This window comes from Macaca thibetana, chromosome 10, assembly GCF_024542745.1.
Source record: "Macaca thibetana thibetana isolate TM-01 chromosome 10, ASM2454274v1, whole genome shotgun sequence".
Lineage (NCBI taxonomy): Eukaryota > Metazoa > Chordata > Mammalia > Primates > Cercopithecidae > Macaca > Macaca thibetana.
In genome coordinates, this window is record NC_065587.1 from 54573163 (window position 1) to 54598421 (window position 25259).

General features: G+C 48.6%; 4 protein-coding genes across 7 annotated transcripts in view; 1 reads left to right on the forward strand and 3 right to left on the reverse strand.

Moving 5' to 3' along the window:
• The window catches only part of DNTTIP1 (deoxynucleotidyltransferase terminal interacting protein 1), a 505046-nt gene that overhangs the window by 412346 nt on the left and 67441 nt on the right, over nt 1-25259 (reverse strand). The gene's annotated exons all lie outside the window — the stretch shown is intronic.
• SDC4 (syndecan 4) overlaps nt 1-25259 on the forward strand; it is a 188465-nt gene that overhangs the window by 160483 nt on the left and 2723 nt on the right. The window contains exons 2-5 of the mRNA XM_050806588.1: nt 5109-5208; nt 17558-17696; nt 20175-20221; nt 22667-22865. Coding sequence (XP_050662545.1) covers nt 5149-5208; nt 17558-17696; nt 20175-20221; nt 22667-22865 — 445 coding nt within the window. The 5' untranslated portion in view covers nt 5109-5148. The remainder of the gene's footprint in view (nt 1-5108; nt 5209-17557; nt 17697-20174; nt 20222-22666; nt 22866-25259) is intronic.
• WFDC2 (WAP four-disulfide core domain 2) overlaps nt 1-25259 on the reverse strand; it is a 232770-nt gene that overhangs the window by 136192 nt on the left and 71319 nt on the right. The gene's annotated exons all lie outside the window — the stretch shown is intronic.
• Nucleotides 1-25259, reverse strand: part of SYS1 (SYS1 golgi trafficking protein) — a 398294-nt gene that overhangs the window by 23233 nt on the left and 349802 nt on the right. The gene's annotated exons all lie outside the window — the stretch shown is intronic.

Consider the following 25259-nt stretch of genomic DNA (forward strand, 5'->3'; position numbering starts at 1 on the left):
GTTTTGGAGGCCAAAGAAGAACCCAATAAAACTTCTCAAAGAATCTCAGGTTTTGGACAAATTATTGTTAACTCTTTGGGGATCAGGATCACCCAAAAGGAGGATCCCCCAAACATACTCTTTTTGTGGATATAAAGAATCTGAAGTTTCTTGCCCCAAAATAATGTATGCAGAGACACATAACCTAGAGGAGTACTGACCATTCATGTGTCCTCTGCCCCCAGTCATGGAGCCCAGGTTAAAAACCCATACATCCACAGATAATTATATTCAAACATGTTGCATCCCTTTAGAGATTCTCAGAACTTGGGGAAGGAGAAATTATTAATTATATCCTTAATTCCAGGAGGTTAAGATAGTTTTATAGGAGAACTTCCATTAACTGTCTAAACAATCTGTTTTCAGTTTTATGTTTTTTTTTTTTTTTTTTTGCTGGTGTACTTTCTAAATAATTATTTTAAGACTATGTACTCCTTGGCACAATTTTTAATTGATAGCTTAACATTTTTCATCAAAAGTTTACATAATTGCAAAGGTTGTAATTTCTGGCATATTGTAAATTTATACACTTAAAAGTAAAACAATTACATCACTCTTTTAAATGTATCCAGTTAAATTAAATGCCCTAGGAATTCGATACCCACAATCATCCATTTAAAAAATAGATGAACACGCTCTTTTCTAAGGATCAGACATTTTGTATCATTTCTTTTTCTATTTGAACTCAAATTTCTGCTCCATGGTCCACCACAAAATTTTATCATAATGTGTGTGTGTGTGTTTTTTTTTTTAATGCATCAGAGGCCTACTGATGACTCTTTTAGAAAGTCCTACAGCAATTTAAACAGCTTTATTAAGGTACAACTGGCATAAAATAAGCTATACATATTTAAAGTATACAATTTGACGTAAATATATGCTTGCTGTATTAGGCTGTTTGCGTTACTATAAATACATGAGACTGGGTAATTTATAAAGAAAAGAGGTTTAATTGGCTCACAGTTCTGCAGGCTATACAAGCATGGCTCCAGGATTTGCTTCTGGTGAGGGGCTCAGGAAACTTCCAATCATGGCGGAAGGTAAAGGGGGAGCAGGCATCTCACATGGCAACAGCAGGACCAAGAGACAGGGAAGGTGGAGGTCCCAGACTCTTAAACAACCAGATCGAGCATGCACTGAGAGTGAGAATTCATTTATCACCAAAGGGATAATGCTAAACTATTCATGAGGGATCTGCCCCAGGATCCAGTCACCTCCAGGCCACACCTGCAACAGTGGGAATCACATTTCAACATGGGATTTGGAGGGGACAAACATCCAAATCACATCACTCTCTAAACCGTCCTACAAACTTTGGTAAATAATTATTAAATAGAAAAAGTAAAATTGTTTAAGAAATACCTGTCTTAATTAGGTGGCTGGGGCAATTTTTCTCTCCAATTAGCTCACTAAAACCTCCATGAGGTCGTGTATAGTGGCTCATGCCTGTAATACCAGCACTTTGGAAGGCCGAGGCATGCAGGTCACTTGAAGTCAGGAATTTGAGCCTGGCCAATGTGGCGAAACCCCATCTCTACTAAAAATGCTAAAATAAGCTGGGCGTGGTGATGTGCACCTGTAATTGCAGCTACTCAGGAGGTTGAGGCACAAGAATCACTTGAACTCGGGAGGCTGAGGTTACAGTGAGCAGAGATTGTGTCACTGCACTCCAGCCTGTGTGATGGAGTGAGACTGTCAAAAACAAACAAACAGACAAATGCCTTAATGAACATTGCTAGAATGAAATTGGTTTTAGCAATAATTTTATTTCTATCTTTCATTTATTATAGCCGTCAAACCATGTTGTGCTAAAGCCATCTTGTAGTGGTTCCTGAAAGTCAATTTTTAGAAATTTTGTGCCTGGGTGCCATGGATCATACCTATAATCCCAGCACTTTGGTAAGCTAAGTTGAGAGGATTGCTTTAGCCCAGGCATTCAAACCCAACCTGGATAACATAGTAAGATTCTGTCTCTACCAAAATAATAATAATAATAATAAGCTGTGGGTGGTGGCGTGTGTCTAGTCCCAACTACTCAGGAGGCTGAGGTGGGAGGATCTCTTGAGCCTGGGAGGTCGAAGCTGCAGTCAGCCATAATTTTGCCACTGCACTCCAGCCTGGGCTACAGAGAGAGACCCTGGTATTTTTTGTTTGTTTGTTTGTTTGTTTTATGTCAGCCAGTTGTTAAATATAACTATTGCTAAAAATTAAATTATATGAACATACAATTATGTTAAAAACAAAGGAGGCTGGATGCAGTTGCTCACACCTGTAATCCCAGCACTTTGGGAGGCCGAGGTGGGTGGATCACGAGATCAGGATATCGAGACCATCCTGGCCAACATGAAGAAACCCTGTCTGTACTAAAAATACATAAATTAGCCGGGCATGGTGGTATGTGCCTGTAGTCCCAGCTACTCAGGAGGCTGAGGAGAATCGCTTGAACTTGGGAGGCAGAGGTTGCAGTGAGCCGAGATTGCGCCACTGCACTCCAGCCTGGGTGACAAAGTGAGACTACGTCTCAAAAAAACAAAAACAAAAACAAAACCATAAAGGAAATAAATACTCAAAACTCATCACTTACTAATTATCTCACTACACTTTACTGTTATCTATGCTTTTGAGATTATTTGCACCTATTGTATCTGTGTGGTAGAAATATATCTTCCCAGCTCCATGTTCAGTGACATCTCATTGGTAGCTTGAAACCAGCCATTGCTGGTGGTATTTACACTACAGAAATTGGCAAATTAGCGCTTGCTACTTCCCCTAGCCAATTGTCAAACATTTGCCAGCACACTGCTGGCTGTAAGTGCTGAGAAACTTTCTTCACTTATAAAAGTTAGTAGGAACAGAAGAACTCTTGTTACAACAATGTGACAATAGATAACTAAAATAACATAGTTATCTATTCTATATTTAATGATCTATCTACTGACAACTAGATTAGGCCACCCTGCAATTTTGTGGAAAGCAAAGACTGCAAACCATTTAACTTGCAAAAAGATTTCTTATTCTGGCATGAGATTTCTTCATTTTCTCAGTTTTGTTCCAAATCCTAGGGAAGCATGTTAAAAACCACTGAAAGTAATTGCTTACCTTTAAATCTGTGGAAACCCCATGGTCAGCATTTGAAGCTTGCTTTACTGCCAAGGTTCTCTGCCACAAGAGACTTTTATTCTTTGATAATCAAGGGGTGGAAAAAAAAAAAGATAATCAAGGGGTGGAAAAAGGGAAGTCACTACAAATTCTCCACTCCACAAAGTGTATGAATTCATAATATGCCAACAGAGACCAAAATGCCCTACTTCTAAGGCTATGTTACACCCTTAGAAAGATTTATACGTAAGTCAGGGAGAAACAGGGTTAGGCTTCTTTTGTACTTTGATCATCATAGGATGCCCACCTTCACACCCTGCGATAATTCTAACAGTACCTGTGCTTGGGGCCCCAGATAATTTTACAGTCTCCATATAGCAACCCCCTCCACTTCTTCCCCCAACCTGCTCCCACCAATGCACTGTTAGGAGGATGACGGGTAAGGAGGACACACAATTTTCACTTATAAAAAGTGGAAGCTGACCTAAGGATGGAAATAAACTTGCAGACCAGTTCTCAGAGAGATCAAACTTTTAAGAAAGTTCAAAATCTGGAAGATGAAGCCCTTAGAACAGAAATCAGCCACTCTGAGACCAGTGTCAGTGGTCACTAAGTGGTCTCAGAGTGGCTGAGGCCCACTGCCTATTTTTGTTCAGCCCACTGCTAAGAATGGTTTTTGCATTTTTATTTTTTATTTTTTTGAGATGGAGTCTTGCTCTGTTGCCCAGGCTGGAGTGGAGTGGGGAGACCTCAGCTCACTGCAACCTCTGCCCCTCGGGTTCAAACGATTCTCCTGCCTCAGCCTCCAGAGCAGCTGGGATTACAGGCACAGGTAACCATGCTTGGATAATTTTTGTATTTCGTAGAGATGGCGTTTCAGCATGTTGGCCAGGCTGGTCTCAAACTCCTGAGCTCAAGCGATCTGCTGCCTCGGCCTCCCAAAGTGCTGAGATTACAGGCATGACTCGCTACATCCGTCCTGCATTTTTATTTTAAAATGTTATTTATCTATTTATTTATTTATTTTTGAGACAGGGTCTCACTGTGCAGTGAGCAATCATGGCTCACTGCAGCTTTCATCTCCCTGGCTCAAGCAGTCCTCCCACCTCAGCCTCCAGAGTAGCTGGGGCCACAGGGGTGCACCACAATGCCTGGTTAATTTCTTTAAAAACTTTTTGTAGAGATGGGGTCTCATTATGTTGCCCAGGCTGGTCTCCAATTCCTGGGCTCAAGGGATCCTCCTATTCCTTGGCCTCCCAAAGTGCTGGGATTACAGGCCTGAGCCGTAGAGCCCAGCCGATTTTTGCATGTTTAAATGGTTGGGAAAAAGGTTAAAAGAATAATAGTATTTCGTGACACATGAAAATTATATGAAGTTCAAATGTCGGTGTCTATAAGTAATGTTTTACTAGGACCTAGCCGCCCTCATTCCTTTAGTATTTATGGCTGCTTTTGAGCTACGACGCTGGAGTTTGAATAGTTGCCACAGTGATCGTTTGGCCCGCAAAACCTAAAATATTTAGCCCTTTACAGAATAGTTTGCTGTCCCCGGTCTTAACACTGTTCACATCCCATTTGGGAAGTTCTGTATCTTCAGAGGGGAGCACACCCTGTTTGAAGGCTGGTCTAAACTCGACACCCTAGGCAAGTCCTTCCCGTCCCTGGGCCTTAGTTTCCCCAACTGTAAAATGGGGTTAGACGCAGTGATCTCTGGGGACCTGCCTAGAAGTGGGTCAAATAAAGGAGGTTGTAGCTCCTGGAGGGTAGGACTAGGGGTTGACTAGGAGCCGGGGGGTTGGCGCTGGCAGGGTAGGTCCCTTGGGGTTTCCAACTCCGCGGGCGGGCGCAGTGCCCCACAGGCCTCGCTTCCACTGGGGAATTCCGGGCGGGGTGCAGGCGGCGGGGCGGGGGCGGGCCGGGGCGGGGCCGGTAGGCCGCCTATAAGATGGGTGGCGCGCCCGCCTGGGGCCACTTGCTGCAGCCTGCGCGCCCTCTCCAGTCCGCGGTGCCATGGCCCCCGCCCGTCTGTTCGCGCTGCTGCTGCTCTTCGTAGGCGGAGTCGCCGAGTCGGTGGGTGCTTGGAGGTCCCCGAGGGGGCGGGGGGGCCTCAGGCCGGTGCCTCCTTTGTTCCTTGGAGCGTGGGATCGGGGAGCGGTACGCCACCCCCAACCGGACACCGGGGCCCGGGAAACTTTGTTGGAAATTTTGCTCCGGGGTCACGGGCCATCTCCGGGATGGCTTCACGCGCCGTGCGCCCCTCGCCTGTTGCTCTTCCCGCCTCCCCTGGTCCTGCGGGCTCGTTAGTGACTAAGCCGGTGTCAACTCTTCAACTCCCACACCCTCGTCCCTTCCCTGGTGACCCTGGGGCAGGCTTGGAGCGCTGAATCCCCTCCTCGCTTTCTAGGCGCCCAGAACGGACAGCTTTAGGATCCGAGATGGCCTGGGTATCCGGGGGCTGCGTGTACTCGGAAGGGGGAGGGGTTTAGGGTTGTGCGAGGCCCTCTTTCACACACCAGCGAGAACTGAGCCCTGACCTCAGTTGTGGCCCCAGCTCTGTCATTGACTTGTGACTTAGGGCAAAGTCCTGCCCTTCTGAATCTCTTCCCAATACTGCACCACGGATCTGAGGGAATGGGGCAAGAGGGGACTGCTACTGCTTTAGGGTTTCTAGAAAGTCGGGGACTCTGCTCTTTTCAAGGACAGAGGAGAGGAATGGTTTAGACTCAACATTTAGCCAGGAGCTGAGCTTCTGCTTTCTGCAAGAAGTGTGTTCATTTTTTCTCAATTGCAGATAAGAAAATTGAAGCATCCACCTTGAGTGAGGTGAAGAGGGTTGGGGGAGAGAAGGCCTCGATCAGCCCAGAGAAACATTCTCACTGCCCACTGGTCTCTGTCATAACTGTCCCTGGGCCAGCAGAAGCTCTATCCATCCCCACAGCCAGCTGAGGAGGAGGGGGTCAATCTCATCTGGGAAACTGGGGGCATGGGAATTACTGGTGAAGGCAATCTGTCCCCCAGTGCCTGAGCTTTGTGCCCCTTTTGTGCCCTTTAGCTCCAGTTTTCAGAGAGAGTGAGTCCTTGCAGTTTAACCACTAATGTTAATTTCTTTGAAAGCCTTGGGGCTCCTATTCCTCTGAATTTACTTAGGGGAAGGTTGATTCTGCCTGCAGGCTCTTCTTGAGGAATGAATGAGACCCTAGGCAATACTTCAGCACAATTCCAGGCATGCCATGATGATTGCAAACATTTAGCGCCTTTGTGGGGGGGCCAGACATTGTTCTAATAACTTTCTAATGGGTATATCAAGGAGCTTAATTCCAACAACAATCCTACTGTGTATTGTTCTTAAACTGGTCCTGAGGCTAGAGAGGTTAAGTAACTTGCCCAGGGTCACACAGTTAATAAACAATAAACGGTGAGTCAGATTGAAATTTAGGCAGCCAGGCTTTCAAGTTTCTGCTTTAGCTTCTATGCTTTGTGCTACTCCAAGCGTCCCATACTTGGTAACTGAAGACGGGTTTAGAATCGGTTGAGATTTTAGGCTGGAAGGCAAAGGAATTCTGAGGTGGGAAGGAAACAAGGCCAGTGAGGTGATGACTTAACCTAAACCAGGGGCTACCTTGCCTGAAAGGTTAGTGGCTGAGGACCCAAGCCTTCTGCCTCTGGCGCAGTGCTCTGAACTAGGCCCTGAAGGATGTGTTGGGGTCAAGCAACTGGGGAAGCATCCGAAGGGATACCTCCTGGGCAGTACAGGGAAAAAGAGGAAAGGACCCAGGAGGTTGCTGAGGTCACCATGTGCCCAATCACATGCCAGTTTCCTCCCGGGGCTGTGAGTCTGCAGGTGCTTCGGGGTGCTGAGCAGACAGCTGTGTCCTGGGGACATTCTGAAGGATGTGGTTTGGGGGAAGGGGACTGTGTCAGTCCTGCCTGGGTGACCCGTCAGCTGGAGGAGACATCAGCCCTGGGCAGCTGCTTCCTGAGAAAGGTATCAAGTCTCATCCTGACCTCAGCCCTCTCCTTCCTGGCTAATATCACAGACCTCCTGCCTGTAACTGGGGCACAGGGCTTCCCCTTTGGCCTATCCCCTCCCTCTTTTCTAGGTTGTGGTTGGAAAAATCAGACCTAGTCACAGTTGGCTTGGACTGAAGAGATGATCCAGCATGTCCTTTTCTTTTTGCAGGTAGAGAAAAGTGAGGAGGCCCAGGGAGAAGGACTTTGCTAATAGCAGCTAGGATTGATAGAGTACTTTTTGTATGACAGATCTGGTGCATTTTATCCTCACAAAAAAGACCTATCACATGGGGATTCTATTATGCCCACTTTCCAAATGTGACAGGTAAAATGGTACTACTTTGAGTTAGCAGAGAGCATCCAGGACCCCAGGATCTCTGACTAGTAGTCCTCCCATTGTGAGTGGTGTTCCCCCCACTGTTCCATCATTCCCCTTACCACCCCCATGTTTTGGAAGGGAACCCAGGCTCAGTACCCAGCTGTCCTCTCCTCTGTTTGGCTGGGCTTGCTATACTAAACCAGTTCTTCCTGTCCAGCTGGGAGCATTCCCTGATCTGCCTTCCTGCCACTCCCTCTCAGGCCAATTAAAGGCAGCCTTGTTTAGGGAGTCCCCTCCACCCAAAGGTGTTTCTACCCAGGGGCACAGCCTACTGACTTGGCCCCAGGCCCAGGCAGTTCTGGGGAAGTGTCCCCCACCTATCAAGTGTACTTGATAGTTTAAGGACATTTCTGGTCTTCTACAGCGTCCTCTTCTTGAGCGGGGGTGGGGCGGAAGCCTAGGGACTTCTAGGACCCTTGAGTGAACAGTGAGAGCTCTTGGGACTTCTCGAGCCCAGGGAGTTATCAAAAACCCAGGAAAATATTTGGGCCATGATTTGGAGGGTTCCATGAGGTTGGGGGGAGGCTTCTTTCCCTGCTGGGCTGACATCCCTCATCATAAAATGAAAGATTTGAACAGGGTGGCCTCGAATCCTTTCCATCTCTGAATTTGATTAATAACTTAAGTACCTACTATTCAAAAGAGGTCTCTCTCTTGAAGGAATTAAGAAGGAATGAACATACTCCACCAAATTCTGAATCCCCTCCCCCTCCACCCCCACACACCCAGGGCAGGAACTCTGCTCTATTTGTTTTTGTGAAATACCTGTCCCCTAGTTAGTACTCAGGAAATGCTTGTATGAATGAATAAATTCATGCATGTAACTTTATTCTAAATGGTTCATTAATGTTATTTATTTCTAGTAGGAATATCTCCCCGTACTGCAAGGTACTATTTTCTCTATTTTTACAGGAAATGGATGCTCAGAGGAATGCAGTGGCTTGCTAAGGTCAGAATCAGGTCCGACTGATAGGGCAAGGTGTCTGGTTTGAGTGTCCTCAGAATATTCCAGATGAGGAAATTTGCTGGGTTTGAAGATAGATACCTTAGGTCCTACTTCTGCATTGCTGGGTGACCTTGAGCAAACATGCCCTATTTCTGGGTCTCAGTGTCCCCAACTCTAAAATAAGGAGGTTGGACCATTGCCTTCTAAGGTCCTTCCTGCCCGGAGAGCCCATTGATGAGGGGAGGGGCCCTTTCCTGGTCTCGTTGGTAAAGTCTAAACAAATCCCAGTCTCAGAAGAGAAGTGGGGGTGAGGGGACATTCGGCTCCTGCCATCCGCAGCTCCTAGAAACAGAGGGCTTTTCCAAGGACTTTGAGTGCTAAGCTTGCCTGAATGGGGAGCTGGGGAAGCCAGGCTGGGCTCCCAGCCCCAGCTCCCTGTTGGGAGAAGTTGGCTCCTAGCTGTCCTTCAACCTCCCGGACTGGACAGGCAGGTATGATTTCCAAATGATAGCTTAAAATTGGGGTAAGGGGCTGCACCGAGCGCTGTGAGTCACTGCATGCTAGCGTAGCCTGCCTGAGTCACCCATTTCCTTTCAAACTCTTGGCTAATAGGACAGCTCTGTGGTGGGGGTGTTGGAATGCGCTCAGAGTTTTACCTCGTCCTTTGGGAGTCATTGTTTCAGTGTCCAGGGCCTTGAGGGGACATACAGGAAATGTTTGTACTAGAGCCGGCACTTTCACGTGTGGGCTTTGACATTGTACATTGCCTGCGTGTGGACTTTGACATTGTACGTTGTGCAGCCAGTCCTCAAAATTGGGCTTTAGACCTCTGCAGAGCAGGTAGTACTGTTTTCCCCTTTAAGGCAAAACTGAGGCTGCAACTGGCCTGCATTTTTTCATCGAGCAAAAGCTGGTACCGTTCAGGTTTGGTTTGACCCCAGGATTTTCTGATATTTGTGATGACCCCTCTTTGCTTCCTGGGGCTGGCCAGAGGGCATTGAAACATTGGCTTGGTGTTAGGCAGACCTAACTCCAGACGTGCTAAGTCCACCTCTTACTAGTTACATGAACTCAGTCCTGCTACTCAACCTCTGAGCCCCAGCCTCTCAGTCTGTTAAGAAGATCATGATACCAGTGTGGCGAAGCTTAAAGGAGACGACAGGCCTGTAAATAAAGGCACCTAGTACCATGCCTGGTAGGGAGGAGGTGTTACTTAGTGACAGTTCCCTTCCTTGCCCAGGCCACCTTCATGCCAGGGGGTCCTATCTCCTCCTGGAAAGCTTTCTCCCATTCCCCTTATCCCCCTTATCTACCCCCACACTGGGAGGTGGGAAGGGAGAAGTCCAGGGTGGGGCTGTTGGAGTCCGAATCTCCTATTTGTTTATCTTAGAAGTGGGCTGTTTGCTAATTATTGAATGGGTTTATGTTTAAACAAGAACCAGTTCTGGGCAGCCCCACCTCTCCTGCTGGGATTTGCTGGAGCCTCGTGCTGAACAGTTTGCAGCCTGGAGGGAGAGGGGGCAGGGGGTTTGCCAAGAGTAACGGACCACTCTGGACACGGCCCAGGACTTGGGGTCACCCTCCTGTGCTGGAGGGGCAGAGTTTCTACTCTTAAGGAGGCTGAGTAATTGCAAATAGCACTTTGGGGGGTGAGGTGTTGGTGGACAGAAAAGGTACAGTGTTCTGAAAAGCCAGTTTCTCGTATATTTTCACTGCATGGTGCCCTAGGGAGGGAGGAGAGAGAACACGTATGTCAACAGTTGGGGTCTCATTTAACCTTAGAAGAACAAGCCTGACTTCTTGGGCTGGTTTGTCATTAACTCAGTGGTGACCTTTAGGCGCATTCTTGAACCTCACTGGGGCCTCTCTGGTCCTGTCTGCTGAAGGCTGGGTGACTGAAAAACGGTACAGAAAACTCCAGTCCCTGTCCTAGCTCTGCTGCTCACCCAGGGACACACACAGTTAATACGTCACTTTGTTGATGTGAACCCCAGTGTCCTCTATAAAACACCTGTGGCACTCAAAGGTCATAATCGGTGTTTGGCAAACTTGTAAAGTTCTGGCTTTATTAGCACCTAGACAAGGGTTCTTAACCTGGCCAGAGTTTAGCTTTGGGGAGGTGGTGTCTGTGCATGTGTTGAAAATGTAAACTAAGAGTTACAGTTATTGAGGTTTAGACCTTTTTATCCTTTTCAGGGGGCTTCAGTACTCCCTAAAAGGTCACTCTGATCTCAGCAGTTCTTTCTGGCTTTGACCTTTCTACAGTCATCCTTCCTCCCTCCCCCACTTCCCAGCCTTGTTCATGCCTCCCGTTTCCCCCAACCCCCACCATCAGCCCAGACCTTCCTATTCAGCGGCTCCCACCCCTTCAGGCTGCGTCTCACCCCTCCCCCGTCCTCCAGGCCAGGGAGCTCGGCTGCTCCAGTTTTCTCTGGCACAGTAGAAGAGGCTGCTGGTCAGGTGACACCTGGGGTAATGGAAAGGGGAGGCAGGGAGAGGCTGGTATGTGTGGAAACAGTGACTTGGTGAAGCCCAGCAGTCAGTGGCCGGCCTGCGGGAACTGGCGGTGTCACTCCAGCCTCTGGGCGTGGGGGCAGCTGTGGCACATGGCTGGCCCGGCTACCCAGGGTGGGGATACTCCTCGCCTTGGGGAAGCCCTGCCGGAGCCGTCTGTGGGACAGACTGACCTGGTCTGGAGGATGGCTTCTCTGCGGGGTGGTGAGGGAGGCTGGGAAGAGGCAGGAAGCCAGACCCAGGGCTGATCTAATCAACTGAGACAAGGCTGCAGCGTGGGTTCTCTGCTCTGAGAACACAGGAGGTTTGTTTACATCCCAAGAGCCTCCCTAGCCCTCGGATCCAGCAGGGATTTCGGATCTGCTGCCTAGATTACAAGCTCCAGCTTCAATGCACCTCTGTCTCCGAGGCCCTGAGGGAGCCAGCCCCCTCCTGGCTGTCTCCACCAGTAATCGGAGCAATGCCCAGCTTGGTTACCGGGCTGGGACAGAGGGAGGCTTGTCTCTTTGAGACCTTTTACAGATTGGGAAACTGAGGCTCAGAAGGGAATTGTCCACGATCATCCAGGGAGTTGATAACAAAGGTGCTGGATCAGCTCCTGGCAGGGAGACGTCCAGAGGCTCCTGAACCCTTCCCCCATTTCTAGCTGGTACCCTAGGATCCTGGAGTTCTTGCTATGGGAATGGACTGCCTTGGGGCTTGGTGAAAAGCTGGTTGCTGGCAGCGCCAGGCCTGGCTCTCTCCTGAGTGATTGTGTTCAGAGTAACCCGACCTTGAAGGCGACATTTGAGCCCTCACTCCACCCCCACCCCAGACCTGGTTTAACCATTCAGGCAGGCACCAGAGCACCAGACCATGGATTGGTGTGTAGTTTCTTTTTACCTTCTAAATACTCTTTTTTTTGTCCCTGGGGACCCAGGTCCCCAAGTAGAATTTCAGGTGTTTCTGATCACTGTCATTTGTACCTTCGGGGAAAATAAAAATGGTCTTTACCTCTATCTGCTTAGGACAGGTGGTCAAAGCTGTGTGACCTTGGGCAGGTCTCTGACTATCTGCATCTTTTTTTTCCCACAGTCTGAAGGGACCTGACTGGTTGTTGAAAAGTCTCTGGGCTCAGAAGCAAAATGATAACCCATTATAGGTTATATTCCTTTACAGTTTGCAAAGCACCATCTCCCTGTCCCCAGGCAAACTTCCTTCCAGCGATAGAACTGCCTCTGCAAGTTTTCCCAGGCCTCTGATCCTTTGAGCACTAATCCCACTGGCCAGGAGGAAGGCAGGTGGGGGTTAATCACAGCCACTATTCATTGATCACCTGCTGTGTACCAGGCCACGTGCTGGGTCCCTTGCACACACAAATGCATTCCACTTACTCCTCATCACCCTGCAAGGTGCTACCAGCCCTAGTCACAAAAGAAGAAACCAAGGATTTCAGAGACGAAATAAACTCCCAAGCTCATATAGTTAGGAAGTGGCAGAACTCACACTTGTGAATCTGCCTTGATGCACGACCACTCCGGGTGGTAGAGTCACAGTTGTGGGCCCCAGGTTTTAGCCATTCTGGGGAATGTCTGGCCCTTAAAGAAGTGGGTGGGGTGGGGAAGAACAGTTACTACTAGTGTACACTGCTGGGGGTCGCCTGCCAGAAATCATTCTGGTGGGTCCAGGTGTTGGAGCCCCAGGTACTTGCCATCCCCTCTCCCCACTAAATTTGGCTTACCCAATTATTACCCTTCTGGTCTTGCCTCCTGAAAGAAGGGTCAGGTGTGTCCCCAACCCTGCCTCCCCTGGGGAGGAGCCAGGTGCGGGGAGGCTCTCATTAGTTCACAGTTATCCAAGCCCAGACCCTGAACTCCTCCCTGGTGCCCCAGCCAAGTTTCTGTTCCTTTGTTTAAGCAATATCACTTTCATCTTTGTTTACTCCTGGGCAGGAGCAGGGGTGCCCTGGAGCCCTGGCCCAGGCAGTGTGTTGTGGACTGGCGGGTTAGGCTGGAGAGAAGTGAAGAGTGGGTGGCAGTGAGAAGTCTAGTTGTGGTTAGGATGTGGTCTTGAGAAAGATCTGGATTTGAATCCCAGCTCTATTGCTTTCTAGTTGCATGACATTGGATAAGTGACTCAGCTGAACCTTAGTTTTCCCGTCTGCAAAATGGGTAGAGCACCTTGCAAAGTTATTTTGCCAATTAAATGAACTCGTATAAATGAAGTACCCAACATGGTGCTTGGCATGTAGTGGATACTCCTTTTAGTCACTCATGCTTTTCCTGGAGTGACAGAAGCCATAGGATTTGGGGATAGGGTTGGGATAGGATCTTTTCGTAGCTTCATGCCTATAGCCAAAAGACTAGATGGGGAGTATAACTGTAATGACAGCTGCTGCCTGTGGATTTGCTGAGACGCTTAGGGGCAGCCAAGACCCTCGAAGGGGAGAGAAGGTAATTCCAATCTGGGAACCAGGAGACCTGGGTTCTAAGTCCATCTCTGCTGCCAGCTGTTTGGATGACCTTGGCAAAGTCCCTTGTCGTCTTGTCTGTTTGCTAGGTTATAAAATCAGATACCTTCTGTTGGCAGGTGTTAGTTTCTATAGAACAAAAGAGCACTTGCCCTCCCTTCTTTCTCCCCAACAGTCTGGGGAAGAATCTAGGATCTCTAAACCCCAGGCACTGATCCCAGATCCCCACCAGCCACAGGGCCGGCAGGGTCTGTGGGACCCAGGCCCACTGCCCTATTTTTTATTTTTTAGAGACAGGGTCTTCCTCTGTCACCCAGGCTGGAGTGCAGTGGTGCAATCATAGCTCACTGCAGCCTTGACCTCCTGGTCTCAAGTGATCCTCCCACCTCAGCCTCCCGAGTAGCTGGGACCACAGGCATGCACAACCACATTTGGCTAATTTTTGTAGAGATGGGGTTTCACCATGTTGCCCAGGCTGATCTCAAACTCCTGGGCTCAAGTGATCCTCCCACCTTGGCCTCCCAAAAGGTTGGGATTAAGCCACTGTGCCTAGCCACCACTGTCTTATTTAGTTGGTAATTTCTGTTGTGTGTTCATGAAAGGGACAAAGATACAAGGAGACTTGAGGGCCCAGAGGGTGCCTTTGCATGTACACACATGAACACACATGCCTGGGCAAAGGTGGGGTGAGCTGAGGAGAACAGACCACATTCTTAGCCAGGAGCAGGGCGGGGTCCATCTCTGGTCAGGGCTGGGTCTGGCTGCTGGGTGGCCTGGTTCTTCAAAGCCATCCCAGACTGAATGGGCTTTATCTGAAAAGAGGGCGGAGGAGAGGAGGGCCGCTGGTGACTTCCCAACCTTTACAGAAAAAAGAGCGATTGCCCACAGTCCCACAGGGCTTGGTCCCGTCTTGCTGGCCTAGTCCTAAATGGCTCTTACCCACTTGGGAGTTTCCTTCCTTCTTGTCAGAGGTCATGGGTGGAGAAGGGACCAAAACAGGGCAGAGAGGGGACTTCCAGAGCTGAAGGAGAGATTTAATTCCCTCTGTCCTCCCATCACCACTGGGAGCTGAAAGAAGTTTCTTCCCAGCCCCTTGACTTGCTGTAGGAGGGAAATCCTGGGCTCATCTAAATGCAGCCTTTGAAGACTCCATCTTTCCAGAACTTTGGAATAGTATCGAATCCCGGCCATGCCACGGAGCCCCGGGGTGACTTTAGACTAGACTAGTTTCTTTTTTGAAAACTGAATATAAAAATGAAAGGTTAAGGATGAACAGGTGCCCACAAAGAAGGCTGAACTGGAAATAAATCTTGGTTTCAGCCTTGGTTTTGCTGCTGACTTGGCTGCAAGATCTTCACACCCCACTTTCGCTCATAGCCTTCATTTCTTTAATGTAAAACGGAGGTAATTCCTAACAGCCAATGGGCATGCTAATCCCATGGGTTGTTTTGAAATATCTCTTAGCACTTTCACATACTTAAGAGAGGCTGGATGCATAAACAACATTCCGTGGCTCCCAGGGGCAATGAGGAGTGGGAAAAGGTCTCTCAGCCTGAGACAAATCTCCTGATGGAACTACAGCCCCTATTGAGGACTTTCACCTGGTCAACAAGTGGCCAAAGTGTACCATTCTTTCTTTCTCCCGACTGGATTTGACCCTCCCCCACCCCACCGACTTAACAGGGCTCCCTTGGAGCCTGGGGCAGGCTGGTGGCCCCGTGTGCATATGTGTTCATGCATGTGTTTATGTGTTTGTGGTTAAAGATCCAGGTGAGTGATGCCTTGGTTCTGGTCCAGTGTGGCTACTTCCTGCTCGTGTGGCCTTGGACAAGTGACTTTACTTTTCTGAGCCCTTGTTTCCATCTCTGCAAAAAGGGACTATTCAAAGGACCTAGAGAGGCTGTGTGCTTGTTGAAGGCCTGTCACTTGGGTTCTTGGGGGATTTGCCGCAGGAGATGGAAGTAGGAGCCCAGGGACCCTGCCCTTAGGTATAGGCACTTGGGCAGCCACGGGGAGCCTTCCTCCTGCTCTGCCAAACCAAAGCCACAGGCACGGGCTATGTGCGGGGGCTTGAATTCCAGCACCAGCAGCCCAGCAGCTCCTGATTCCCGAGTCATGAAGTCATCTCTGACCAGGACTTAACCTCTCTGGCTTTCCACCCCCACGGGTGCCAAGCGTTCAGCAGAGATTCTCCCCACTCCCTGGGGAGAGAGTGATTCCTGGCCACTGCCTTTCTTGCAGCCTGACCCCGCTCCCTTCCGAGAATCCAGCATCCTCCCACTGTGGGGGTGGAAGAGGGGCATGAGGGTCAGGCTCCACCTGCCTCTCCCCGGAAGCCCAGGGGGAGAGTACAGGAGTGGCTCCGAGGCAGCTTTCCTGGGCCTCTCCTGCAATGACAGTAGCCTTATCTCAGGTACAGATGCTCCTTCTCACACCCCCTCCTTTGTCAATGGCAGTCTCAGCTGAGTGAAGGACAGGCTGGGATGTCCGAAACAGAGACCTGACCTCTTTCTATCCTGAGTTATGTAGCGAACACTCTGTGTGACCTTGGGCAAGTCCTTGCCCTGTTCCAGGCTCAGATTCAAGTTGTGTGGAACAGGAGGACAGGAGCTCCTTGGGTCCTGGAATTCTGTGATTCTAAGCAGACTCCCAGCTCCCGCAGTTACGGGGTCTGGAGATGGCAATGTCTTGCAGCGGGAGGGGCATGGTGTATTGAACTTAATGAAAAACCCCAGCTCTCCTGGCAAATACTAGGCACTTTAATGTTTGAATTAATTAATAGAATAATGAACTTTGCTCAGAGCAGCTGTTCTCTGGGCAAACAGAAGCCTGAGCCCAGAAGCTGGAGGAAGGGTGATGGGCATCCAAATGCTTCCTGTGCTCTTGAGGGTGCTTTGTTCCCACTCCGTGGAGCTGCAGGATGGGAGCAGGGTACCTGATGTACTGTAGGGCTGCCCGGGACCTTTGACACTTTCCTTTGGCAAGCTGTTTGGTGGGAGCGGACCTGAGACTCTGTCATGATCAGCTGTGTCTCCATGGGGTAGTGGCTGAGTGACGTTTATGGGTACTGGAGTGGATGGTCTGTGAAGGTGAGGATTGTGCCTCTTGGTGTCTGCATGGTGCTGCCAGCAGAGCCGATCTGTGGGAGATGTTTGGAAGGCAAGACTGAATCCAGGAGTGCACTCCTGAGTCATCAGGTCTGGGCAGCGCCCTGACCTGAGGCTGTCTTAGGGTGTTCGTGAGGCAGCCCTGTCTGTCCCGGCCCAGACTGACTCAGCTGGGAAAAGTGTCCTGGACTGGGCAAGACCGGAACCAGCAGCCCACTCCCTGTCCTGTGTGAATCAGCTGCCCCTGCATCACAGAGCCCTGGAGTGTAGCATCCCAGGGCCCTGTGCATGGAGACTCCTGGCTCTGAAGTCAGGCAGCCCTGTGTGTGCAATCCTTGCTCTTCCATCCGCCAGCTGTGTCACCAAAAGAAAATGACTCTCTCGGCTGTAAAAATAAGTGAATAACATGCCTCCAGAGTTATTAAAACAGGGCCCGGCACACAGCAAGTGCTTGGTAAATGATACCTAGCCATATTAATACTTTGATTATTACCTCATTTACTATTTTTATTTTTTTTTGAGACGGGGGTCTCACTCTATAGCTCAGGCTAGAGCGCGGCGGCGCGATCCTGGCTCACTGCAACCTCCACCTCCCGGGTTCAAGCAATTCTCCTGTCTCGGCCTCCCAAGTAGCTGGGACTACAGGTGCAAGCCACCACGCCCAGCTAATTTTTGTATTTGTAGTAGAGATGGGGTTTCACCGTGTTGGCCAGGCTGGTCTTGAACTCCTGACCTCAGGTGATCCACCTGCCTCAGCCTCCCAAAGTGTTGGGATTACAGGTGTGAGCCACAGTACCCAGCCTCATGTACTATTTTTATTTGCCCAGAATGGGAAAGAGACTTGCTTAAGGACACACGGCGAGTTAGAGGTAGAGTGGGATCCAGGACTCAGGTCTCCAGGCCCTGGCCTGGTCTCTTTTTAGTTTTTGAATGCCCACTTCACTAGCTTTCGGGCATCGGCTGTCATGGAGCACTGGGGATGTTGGCTGATGTGTCTCCTTTCTTTATCTTAGATCCGAGAGACTGAGGTCATCGACCCCCAGGACCTCCTAGAAGGCCGATACTTCTCCGGAGCCCTACCAGATGATGAGGATGTAGTGGGACCCGGGCAGGAATCTGATGACTTTGAGCTGTCTGGCTCTGGAGATCTGGGTACGGAAGGTGTGGTGGGCAGGCGTAGGCACAAAGCTGGAGGGAGTGGTGGCCTAAGCAACCAGGAGGGTGCCCATGCCTTGAGACTTGGATTTTTGTGGGACTTTTCCTAGAATGCCCTTCCTCCTTCTCAAAAAAAGGGGAGACAAAAGTAATGGATTAACCTTTTCCATCCCTGAGAGCCCCTGGGGACAAGCTGTGTGCTGCTTTGAAGTCATTGGTAGCTACGGGTTTTCTGAGCTCCATCCTGAACCTGTCCTCATGGGCTCTTCTCTTTGCTGCAGGGCATGGTGGGGGTGGGGTGAGGGTAGGCTGGGTGGCAGGACAGGGTTGAGGTGGCGAAAGAGGACCCATAGAATGTTTTCCTTTCTCTGAAAGGAAAAGTTCCAGCCTGTGCCACATGGTGAGAACTTGTCTCTACAAAAACACAAAAATTGGCCAGACGTGGTAGCATGCACCTGTAGGAGTCCCAGTTACTTGGGAGGCTGAGGTGGGAGGATCCCCTTGAGCCTAGGAGGTTGGGACTGCAGTGAACCAAGATCATGCTACTGTACTCCAGCCTGGGTGACAGAGTGAGACCTTTGTCTCAAAAAAAAAAAAAAAAAAAAAGAAAGAAAGAAAAGTAGCAGTTTAGAAGTGGGGATGGGGTGGGAGGGGGCATGAGTGGGCAGAGATGTAGTTGGGAAACCAAGAACAAGTCCCTGCTTCAGTGGGGGTGGGGTGGGTGAAGGGCCCAAGGCCTCCAGGCCAGACAGCTGATAAATGTCCCTCCTGTGTGCAGAGAGGTGTTAATGATCGCAAGTTTTAGCTCTGGAGTCACATGGTCCTGAGTTCAAGCCTCCACCCTGTGTGAACTGAGCCTCAGTTTTCTAATCTGTAAAATGGGAATAATAAAGATAGTAAGTACATCAGTGTTGTGGGGACTGAACTGACAAAGCTTTTGGCACCCACCAAGCACTCAGTACATGTGTGTTTGGTTTTTTAAAAATATAAATTTTATGATCAGGTGTGGTGGCTCACGCCTGTCATCCCAGCACTTTGGGAGGCCAAGGCAGGCAGATCCACGAGGTCAGGTGTTTGAGACCCACCTGGCCAACATGGTGAAACCCCGTTTCTACTAAAAATACAAAAATTATCCAGGTGTGGTGTCGGGTGCCTCTAATGCTGGCTACTTGGGAGGCTGAGACAGGAGAATTGCTTGAACCTGCGAGGCAGAGGTTGCAGTGAGCTGAGATCGCACTGCTTGCACTCCAGCCTGGTGACAGAGCAAGACTCCATCTTGAAAAAAAATAAAAATAAAAACATAAATTTTATTATGTGCATTTAAGGCATACAACATGATGTTATGGGATACATATAGATAGTAAAAACGTTACTACAGTGGAGTTAATTAATATATCCATCATCTCACATAGTCATCCAGTAAATGTTTTAATATTGCAGTTAGAGTTTTCTTTCTCAATAGTTAATTCACTGGGGATCTTGTTAAAATGTAGATTTTGGCCGGGCATGGTGGCTTACACCTGTAATCCAAGCGCTTTGGGAGGCCAAGGCGGGTGGATCATGAGGTCAAGAGATCGAGACCATCCTGGCCAACCAACATGGTGAAACCTCGTCTCTACTAAAAATACAAAAATCAGCTGGGCATCGTGGCACACCCCTGTAGTTCCCGCTACTTCGGAGGCTGAGGCAGGAGAATCCCTTGAACCCAGGAGGTGGAGGTTACAGTGAGCCGAGATGGCACCACTGCACTCCAGCCCAGGCGACAGAGAGAGAGACTCTGTCTCAAAAAAGAAAAAAAAAAAAAAAAAAAAGTAGATTTTGATTCAGTCAGCCCTGAAATTCTACATTTTTTTTTTTTTTTTTTTTTTTTTTTTGAGACAAAGTCTTGTTCTGTCACCCAGGCTGGAGTGCAGTGGCACGATCTTGGCTCACTGCAACCTCTGCCAACCAGGTTCAAGCGATTCTCCTGCCTCAGCCTCCCGAGTAGCTGGGATTACAGGCGCCTGCCATCACGCCCGGATAAGTTTTGTATTTTTATCAGAGATAGGATTTCACTATGTTGGCCAGGCTGGTCTCGAACTCCTGACCTCAAGTGATCTGCCCGCCTTGGCCGCCCAAAATGCTGGGATTACAGGTGTGAGCCACCGTGCCTGGCCTTGAAATTCTACATTTCTAACCAACTCTCAGGTGTTGCTATTGGTTTTTGGATCCACACTTTGCAGAGCAAGGGTTTAGAGCAAATGAAGCCTCTGCCCAGCGGCCAGCTCACACATTCCTGTGAAAGAGCCAGGGGGTGGGTCTGAGGAGCCCCATTTTACAGATGAGATGACTGAGGTAGGGGTGGGGAAGCTTGCTTGCTGGACATTGAGCATTTGGAGGCTGGTTGTAAGGTGGAGCTACCACCAACCCTGGCTGAAGGGGTCATTTTCCTGGGGTAATGGGGCTCACACTCACACAGCTATTCTGACCTTACAGATGACTTGGAAGACTCCACGATCAGCCCTGAAGTTATCCATCCCTTGGTAAGTAGCTACATGCTTCCGCCTCTTCCACTTTTCTCCTCTACAGCAGACCTATTAGGAGAGGCAGAAAATACAGCCCCCATAGGCAGAATAAGTGAGGGGTCTTACCCCACTATGCGGGAAGGCTTTTTAAAAATCTGGCCCTGGGCTGGGCGTGGTGGCTCAGGCCTGCAATCCCAGCACTTTGGGAGGCTTGAGGTCAGGAGTTTGAGACCAGCCTGGGCAACATGATGAAACCTGTCTCTACGAAAAATAAAAAAATTAGTCAGGTGTGGTGGCATTGTGCCTGTAGTCCCAGCTACTTGAGAGGCTGAGGTGGGAGAATGGCTTAAGTCCAGGAGGCAGAGGTTGCAGTGAGCCAAGATTGTGCCAGTGCACTCCAGTCTGGGTGACAGAGCCAGACTGTTAAACAAACAAAAAAATCTGGTCCCAGCCTCATTTTGCAGGTTGCTGGTAGGCCATCCTCCCTGCAGGGATAGTCACCATCAACACCAACTCCTTTTCTCTACATTTATAGCTATTTCCTAGCATTGATATAAAAGTATATATACAGGCCAGGGGCAGTGGCTAATGCCTGTAATCCCAGCACTTTGGGAGGCCAAGGCAGGCAGATCACCTGAGGTCAGGAGTTCGAGACCAGCCTGGCCAACATGGTGAAACCCTATCTCTACTAAAAACACAAAAAATTAGCCAGGCCTGGTGGCGGGCACCTATAGTCCCGGCTACTTGATTGGGAGGCTGAGGTAGGAGAATCGCTTGAACCTGGGAGGCAGAGGTTGCAGTGGGCAGAGCCATTGCACCCCAGCCTGGGCGACAGAGTGAGACTCCCATTCAAAAAAAAAAAAAAAAGTATACATATATAATTCTGTGAACTGTGTTTTTCACTTAGACTGGTCATGAGTATTTGCCTGCATAATTTAATGCTCTTGTCATTTTTATAGGCTGCATAATAGTTTACCTGATTCCTTTTATTGATGGAAAAATGGTTTATAATTTCTTAACATTTTAAAATGATAACACTGCAGCAAACATCTTTTTTATTTTTACAGAGCGATAACAAGTTTATTAAGAAAGTAAAGGAATAAAAGAACGGCTACTCCGTAGGTAGAGCAGTGGCATTGGCTGCTGGTTGCCCATTTTTATGGTTATTTTTTGATTATATGCTAAGCAAGGGGAAGATTATTTATGAGTTTTCCAAGAAAGGGGTGGGCAATTCCCAGAACTAGGGGGTCCTCCCCTTTTTAGACCATATAGAGTAACTTCCTGATTTGCCAGGACATTTGTAAATTGTCATGGCATTGATGGGAGCAGCATCTCTTAGCATGCTAATATAGTATAATTAGCATATAATGAGCAGTGAGGCCAACCAGAGGTCAGTTTCATTGCCATCCTGGTTTTGGTGGGTTTTAGCTGGCTTCTTTATTGCAACCTGTTTTATCACAAAGGTCTTTATGACCTGTATCTTGTGCAGACCTCCTATCTCATACTGTTACTTAGAATGCTTAACTTACTGGGAATGTGGCCCAGCAGGTCTCAGCCTTATTTTACCCAGCCCTTATTCAAGATGTAGGCACTCTGATTCAAACACCTGACATTTTCCCCCTCCCTTTTATAAGAGAACCCTTAATCCTAAAGGTTGCAGCGGGACAAAGATCCATCTTCTGTAACTTCTTCATGCTGAATAGGGTGATGATATTCCTGCTTAACTATTAGGGCCTCTTGTAGGGAGGAGCTCAGTCAGAAAGCGCCAGTATGGTGAGGGCCATTCATAACTTTTAGTTCTGACAAAAGGTGATACCCAAAGTCCTTCAATCAGTGCTGCAGTTCATTTCCTTTTTGTTCCGGGGTCTCGTCCGTCTCGTCCCTTCTGTGGTTCTCCAGAAAGATGTTACCAGAAAGGTTCCTGATCCAGACCCCAAGGGAGAGGGTTCTTGGATCTCGCACAGGTAGAATTCAGGGTGAGTCCATAGAGTAAAGTGAAAGCAAGTTTATTAAGAAAGTAAAGGAATAAAAGAATGGCTACTTCATAGGCAGAGGAGCTACAGCAAGCATCTTTAACACGCAGTCTCTGAAGAGCTCCGTAAGATAGAGTTTCCAGGGCAAAACTGCTACTTTAAAGCGCAAATGATGTCTAAGGTTTTGCCAAACTGCTTCCAGGGTGGTTGGTCTGGAATAACCAGTGGCCAGCAGTGCAGGAGAGCACCTGCTCCCCTGTTCCCTTGGTCGCATTCATTTTTCATTTAAGACAGATATACTAGAAAAGTTGGGGATAAGCATTTTGGCAGCATAATTGTGGAGAGGTTGTTGCCAATTCCTGCTCCAGGACCACATGGTTCAGCTGAATATGGCAGAACCAGATTCTCTGCCTGGCTGAATGTCCCTGTCCCCTTTGCCCTGAGTCTTCCAAAATATGCTGAGTGTCTCTTCTCCTTTCTGCCCATCCAGGTGCCTCTAGATAACCATATCCCTGGGAAGGCAGGGTCTGGGAGCCAAGTCCCCACTGAAACCAAGAAACTGGAGGAGAATGAGGTTATTCCCAAGAGGATCTCACCCATTGAAACAAGTGAGGATGTGTCTAACAAGGTGTCCATGTCCAGCACTATGCAGGGCAGCAATATCTTTGAGAGAACGGAGGTCCTGGCAGGTAAGGCCCCATGCTGTTTATAAGATGCCCTGAAGGTGGAAAGGGGCTCAGTGGGGGAGAACACCTGCAGGCAGGGATGCCTCCAGCCCATGAGGCTCCTTGGTGCCCCTTCCTTTTGCCCATTCACGTTCCTCTAGAACATTGAAAGACTACACCTCCCTTATGGGGTGGCTCTGACTGTGCAGCCTGGTGGAGGGCGAGGAAAAAGTGCCTATCAAAGGCTTCTGGAAAATAGGCATTGAGTCATTCTCTTGCCTTAAGTCCTTCTCATTTATTTTTCAAAGGACTTTCACTGTATAGGTTTGGCATCTGGGAGTTAATCATTAAAAGTTAATTTCCCTTATAAGTCTGGAGGCTCCTTCGAATTGGGTTAGCTCCCCCTCCCGCTACTGTATCACTTGGCAGCCTTGTGACCTTGGCTGAGAAGCTTTCGAACTTGATCAGCCTCAGTTTCCTTATCTGTAAAATGGGTACAGTGATACCTCCTGGGGTTGATATAATGAGTCCATGAAAAATAAAATATGAAAGAACTTTGCACACTGTAAAGGACTGTTCTGATTTGGCCTCAGTTGAGAGTTCTTTACTGGAATGTGCATCGTGAGGAATGTTTTGTCCCAGGGTGTTGACAAGAGGGATGGAGGGAACTCCTCAAGGTCATGGCTGAGGGTCTGTCTGGATGAACTGGCCCGGCAAGTGGGCACCCTGGGCCCATGCTGGGTAGCTCCTGTCTCCTGGGAATCAGCAGGGCGAGCAGCTCCGAAGAGGCTTGAGCTGTAGGGACAGAGCCTGGATTCATCCAGGACAGATAAAAGGTCTCACCTGCCTCTTGTAAAGAGGGTTCCTGGGAGCACAGCCCCAGGTGACTGGGCCCACCTCAGCCCTGACCCCGGCTTCCTGGTATCGGAGCCAAAGTTCTTTTTGCTTTTGTTTCAGAAGTAAAAAGATTTGCATAAGGCTTTGGGTTTGCATAAGGTTTTGCTCTAATTAACTAAAGGTGCTATTGCTCCCAAAGAAAAATTTGAAAACCACTGGTTAATACAAGCACCTGCTTCTTACACATGGGGAGACTGAGGCCCAGGCTTTGGGCCACATAGTAAGAAAAGAACTGAAGCCAGGTTATCTATTTGATCTTCCATTTGAGAATTATACAAGCCTAAGAGCCTTATGTGAAAAGTGACATTGTTAGCTGGTATGGTGGAATCCCCCATTCCAGAAGCTTTAATCAGCACCCAGGAGCTTTATTAAATGCTTGCTGTATACTGTGCGATTCCTGTGCCTCTCATTGAGTCCTTACAATACAAAACTGAGTCTAAAGAACTTATGCGAAGTCACAAAGCTGGGAAGCGGTAGACCTGGCATTTGGACCAAGGACCACAGTCAGCTTCCGAGCCTCTGCTTGAAACTTGACCCTGTAGGTCGTCCCAGTGCAGACCTAGGGCCTCATGGAGCAACTGGGGCCATCAGAGGGAAAGATGATAGAGACAAGAATGGGGTTGATGCCTGATATTCCATGTGCTTTCTCTGGCACCTCCTGGGGGTACTTTATCGTTGCTTTTTCATAGGATTTTACCTAAGAAAGAACCTTGCTTGACTCCTCTGTGCCACTCTGTCCCCATTGTGTACATAGATTTGTAGTGTGTGCAGGGATGGAAAATTAATCTTCTTAGCCCGAGTAAGACCGAATTAGGGGACTCAATCTGCCACAGAAGGGATTCTGTGAGGCATCCCCGCCCCTAGCAAACAGGAAAGAGTCATTCAGGCCACCTGGCAGAGTGGACAGGCCAGACCCACTCACCGTTAGACGCCCATCTTTGCCTGACACTAGGCAGGTTCTCCTCTCAGAGCCTGAACGTGTCATTTATTAAGTACCTCCTGTTGTGCACAGCTGATTCCGGGGGTTCGGGACACAGATACAAACCTCAAACCTTTTCAGTTAATGAATCTTGAGAATATGCTATGCACTAGGCACTGTTCTAAGCACTTTGAGTGGATTAATTTATTTAATCCTTAGGACAAATGTATGAGAAAGGTATGGCTATTCCCATTTTACAATAGGGAGATGAAGGAAACTTGCCCCAAATCACATAGCCAGGAAGTAGGAGAGGTAGGAGTGAAAACCAGGCTTTAGCTACTGAGTTCTGTATGTAATTGTAACATAAGAGCTTGGAATTAGTATGTTCTGCATGTGTGCACTTTGAATGCACATACTTGTCCATGAAGGGTAGGCTATATAGGTAAATATGCACACAGGGAAAGCTAGAGAGTGCCCTGTGCTAAGGACTGCAGGATAAATATGTCTATAGGGATAGCCATAGCCTACCATTTTCTCCTGTTCCTAGCTCAGTTAGTGCTAGGCTGTTGCAGGGCAGTCTGCTTGGTGTTTGGAAAGAGCCT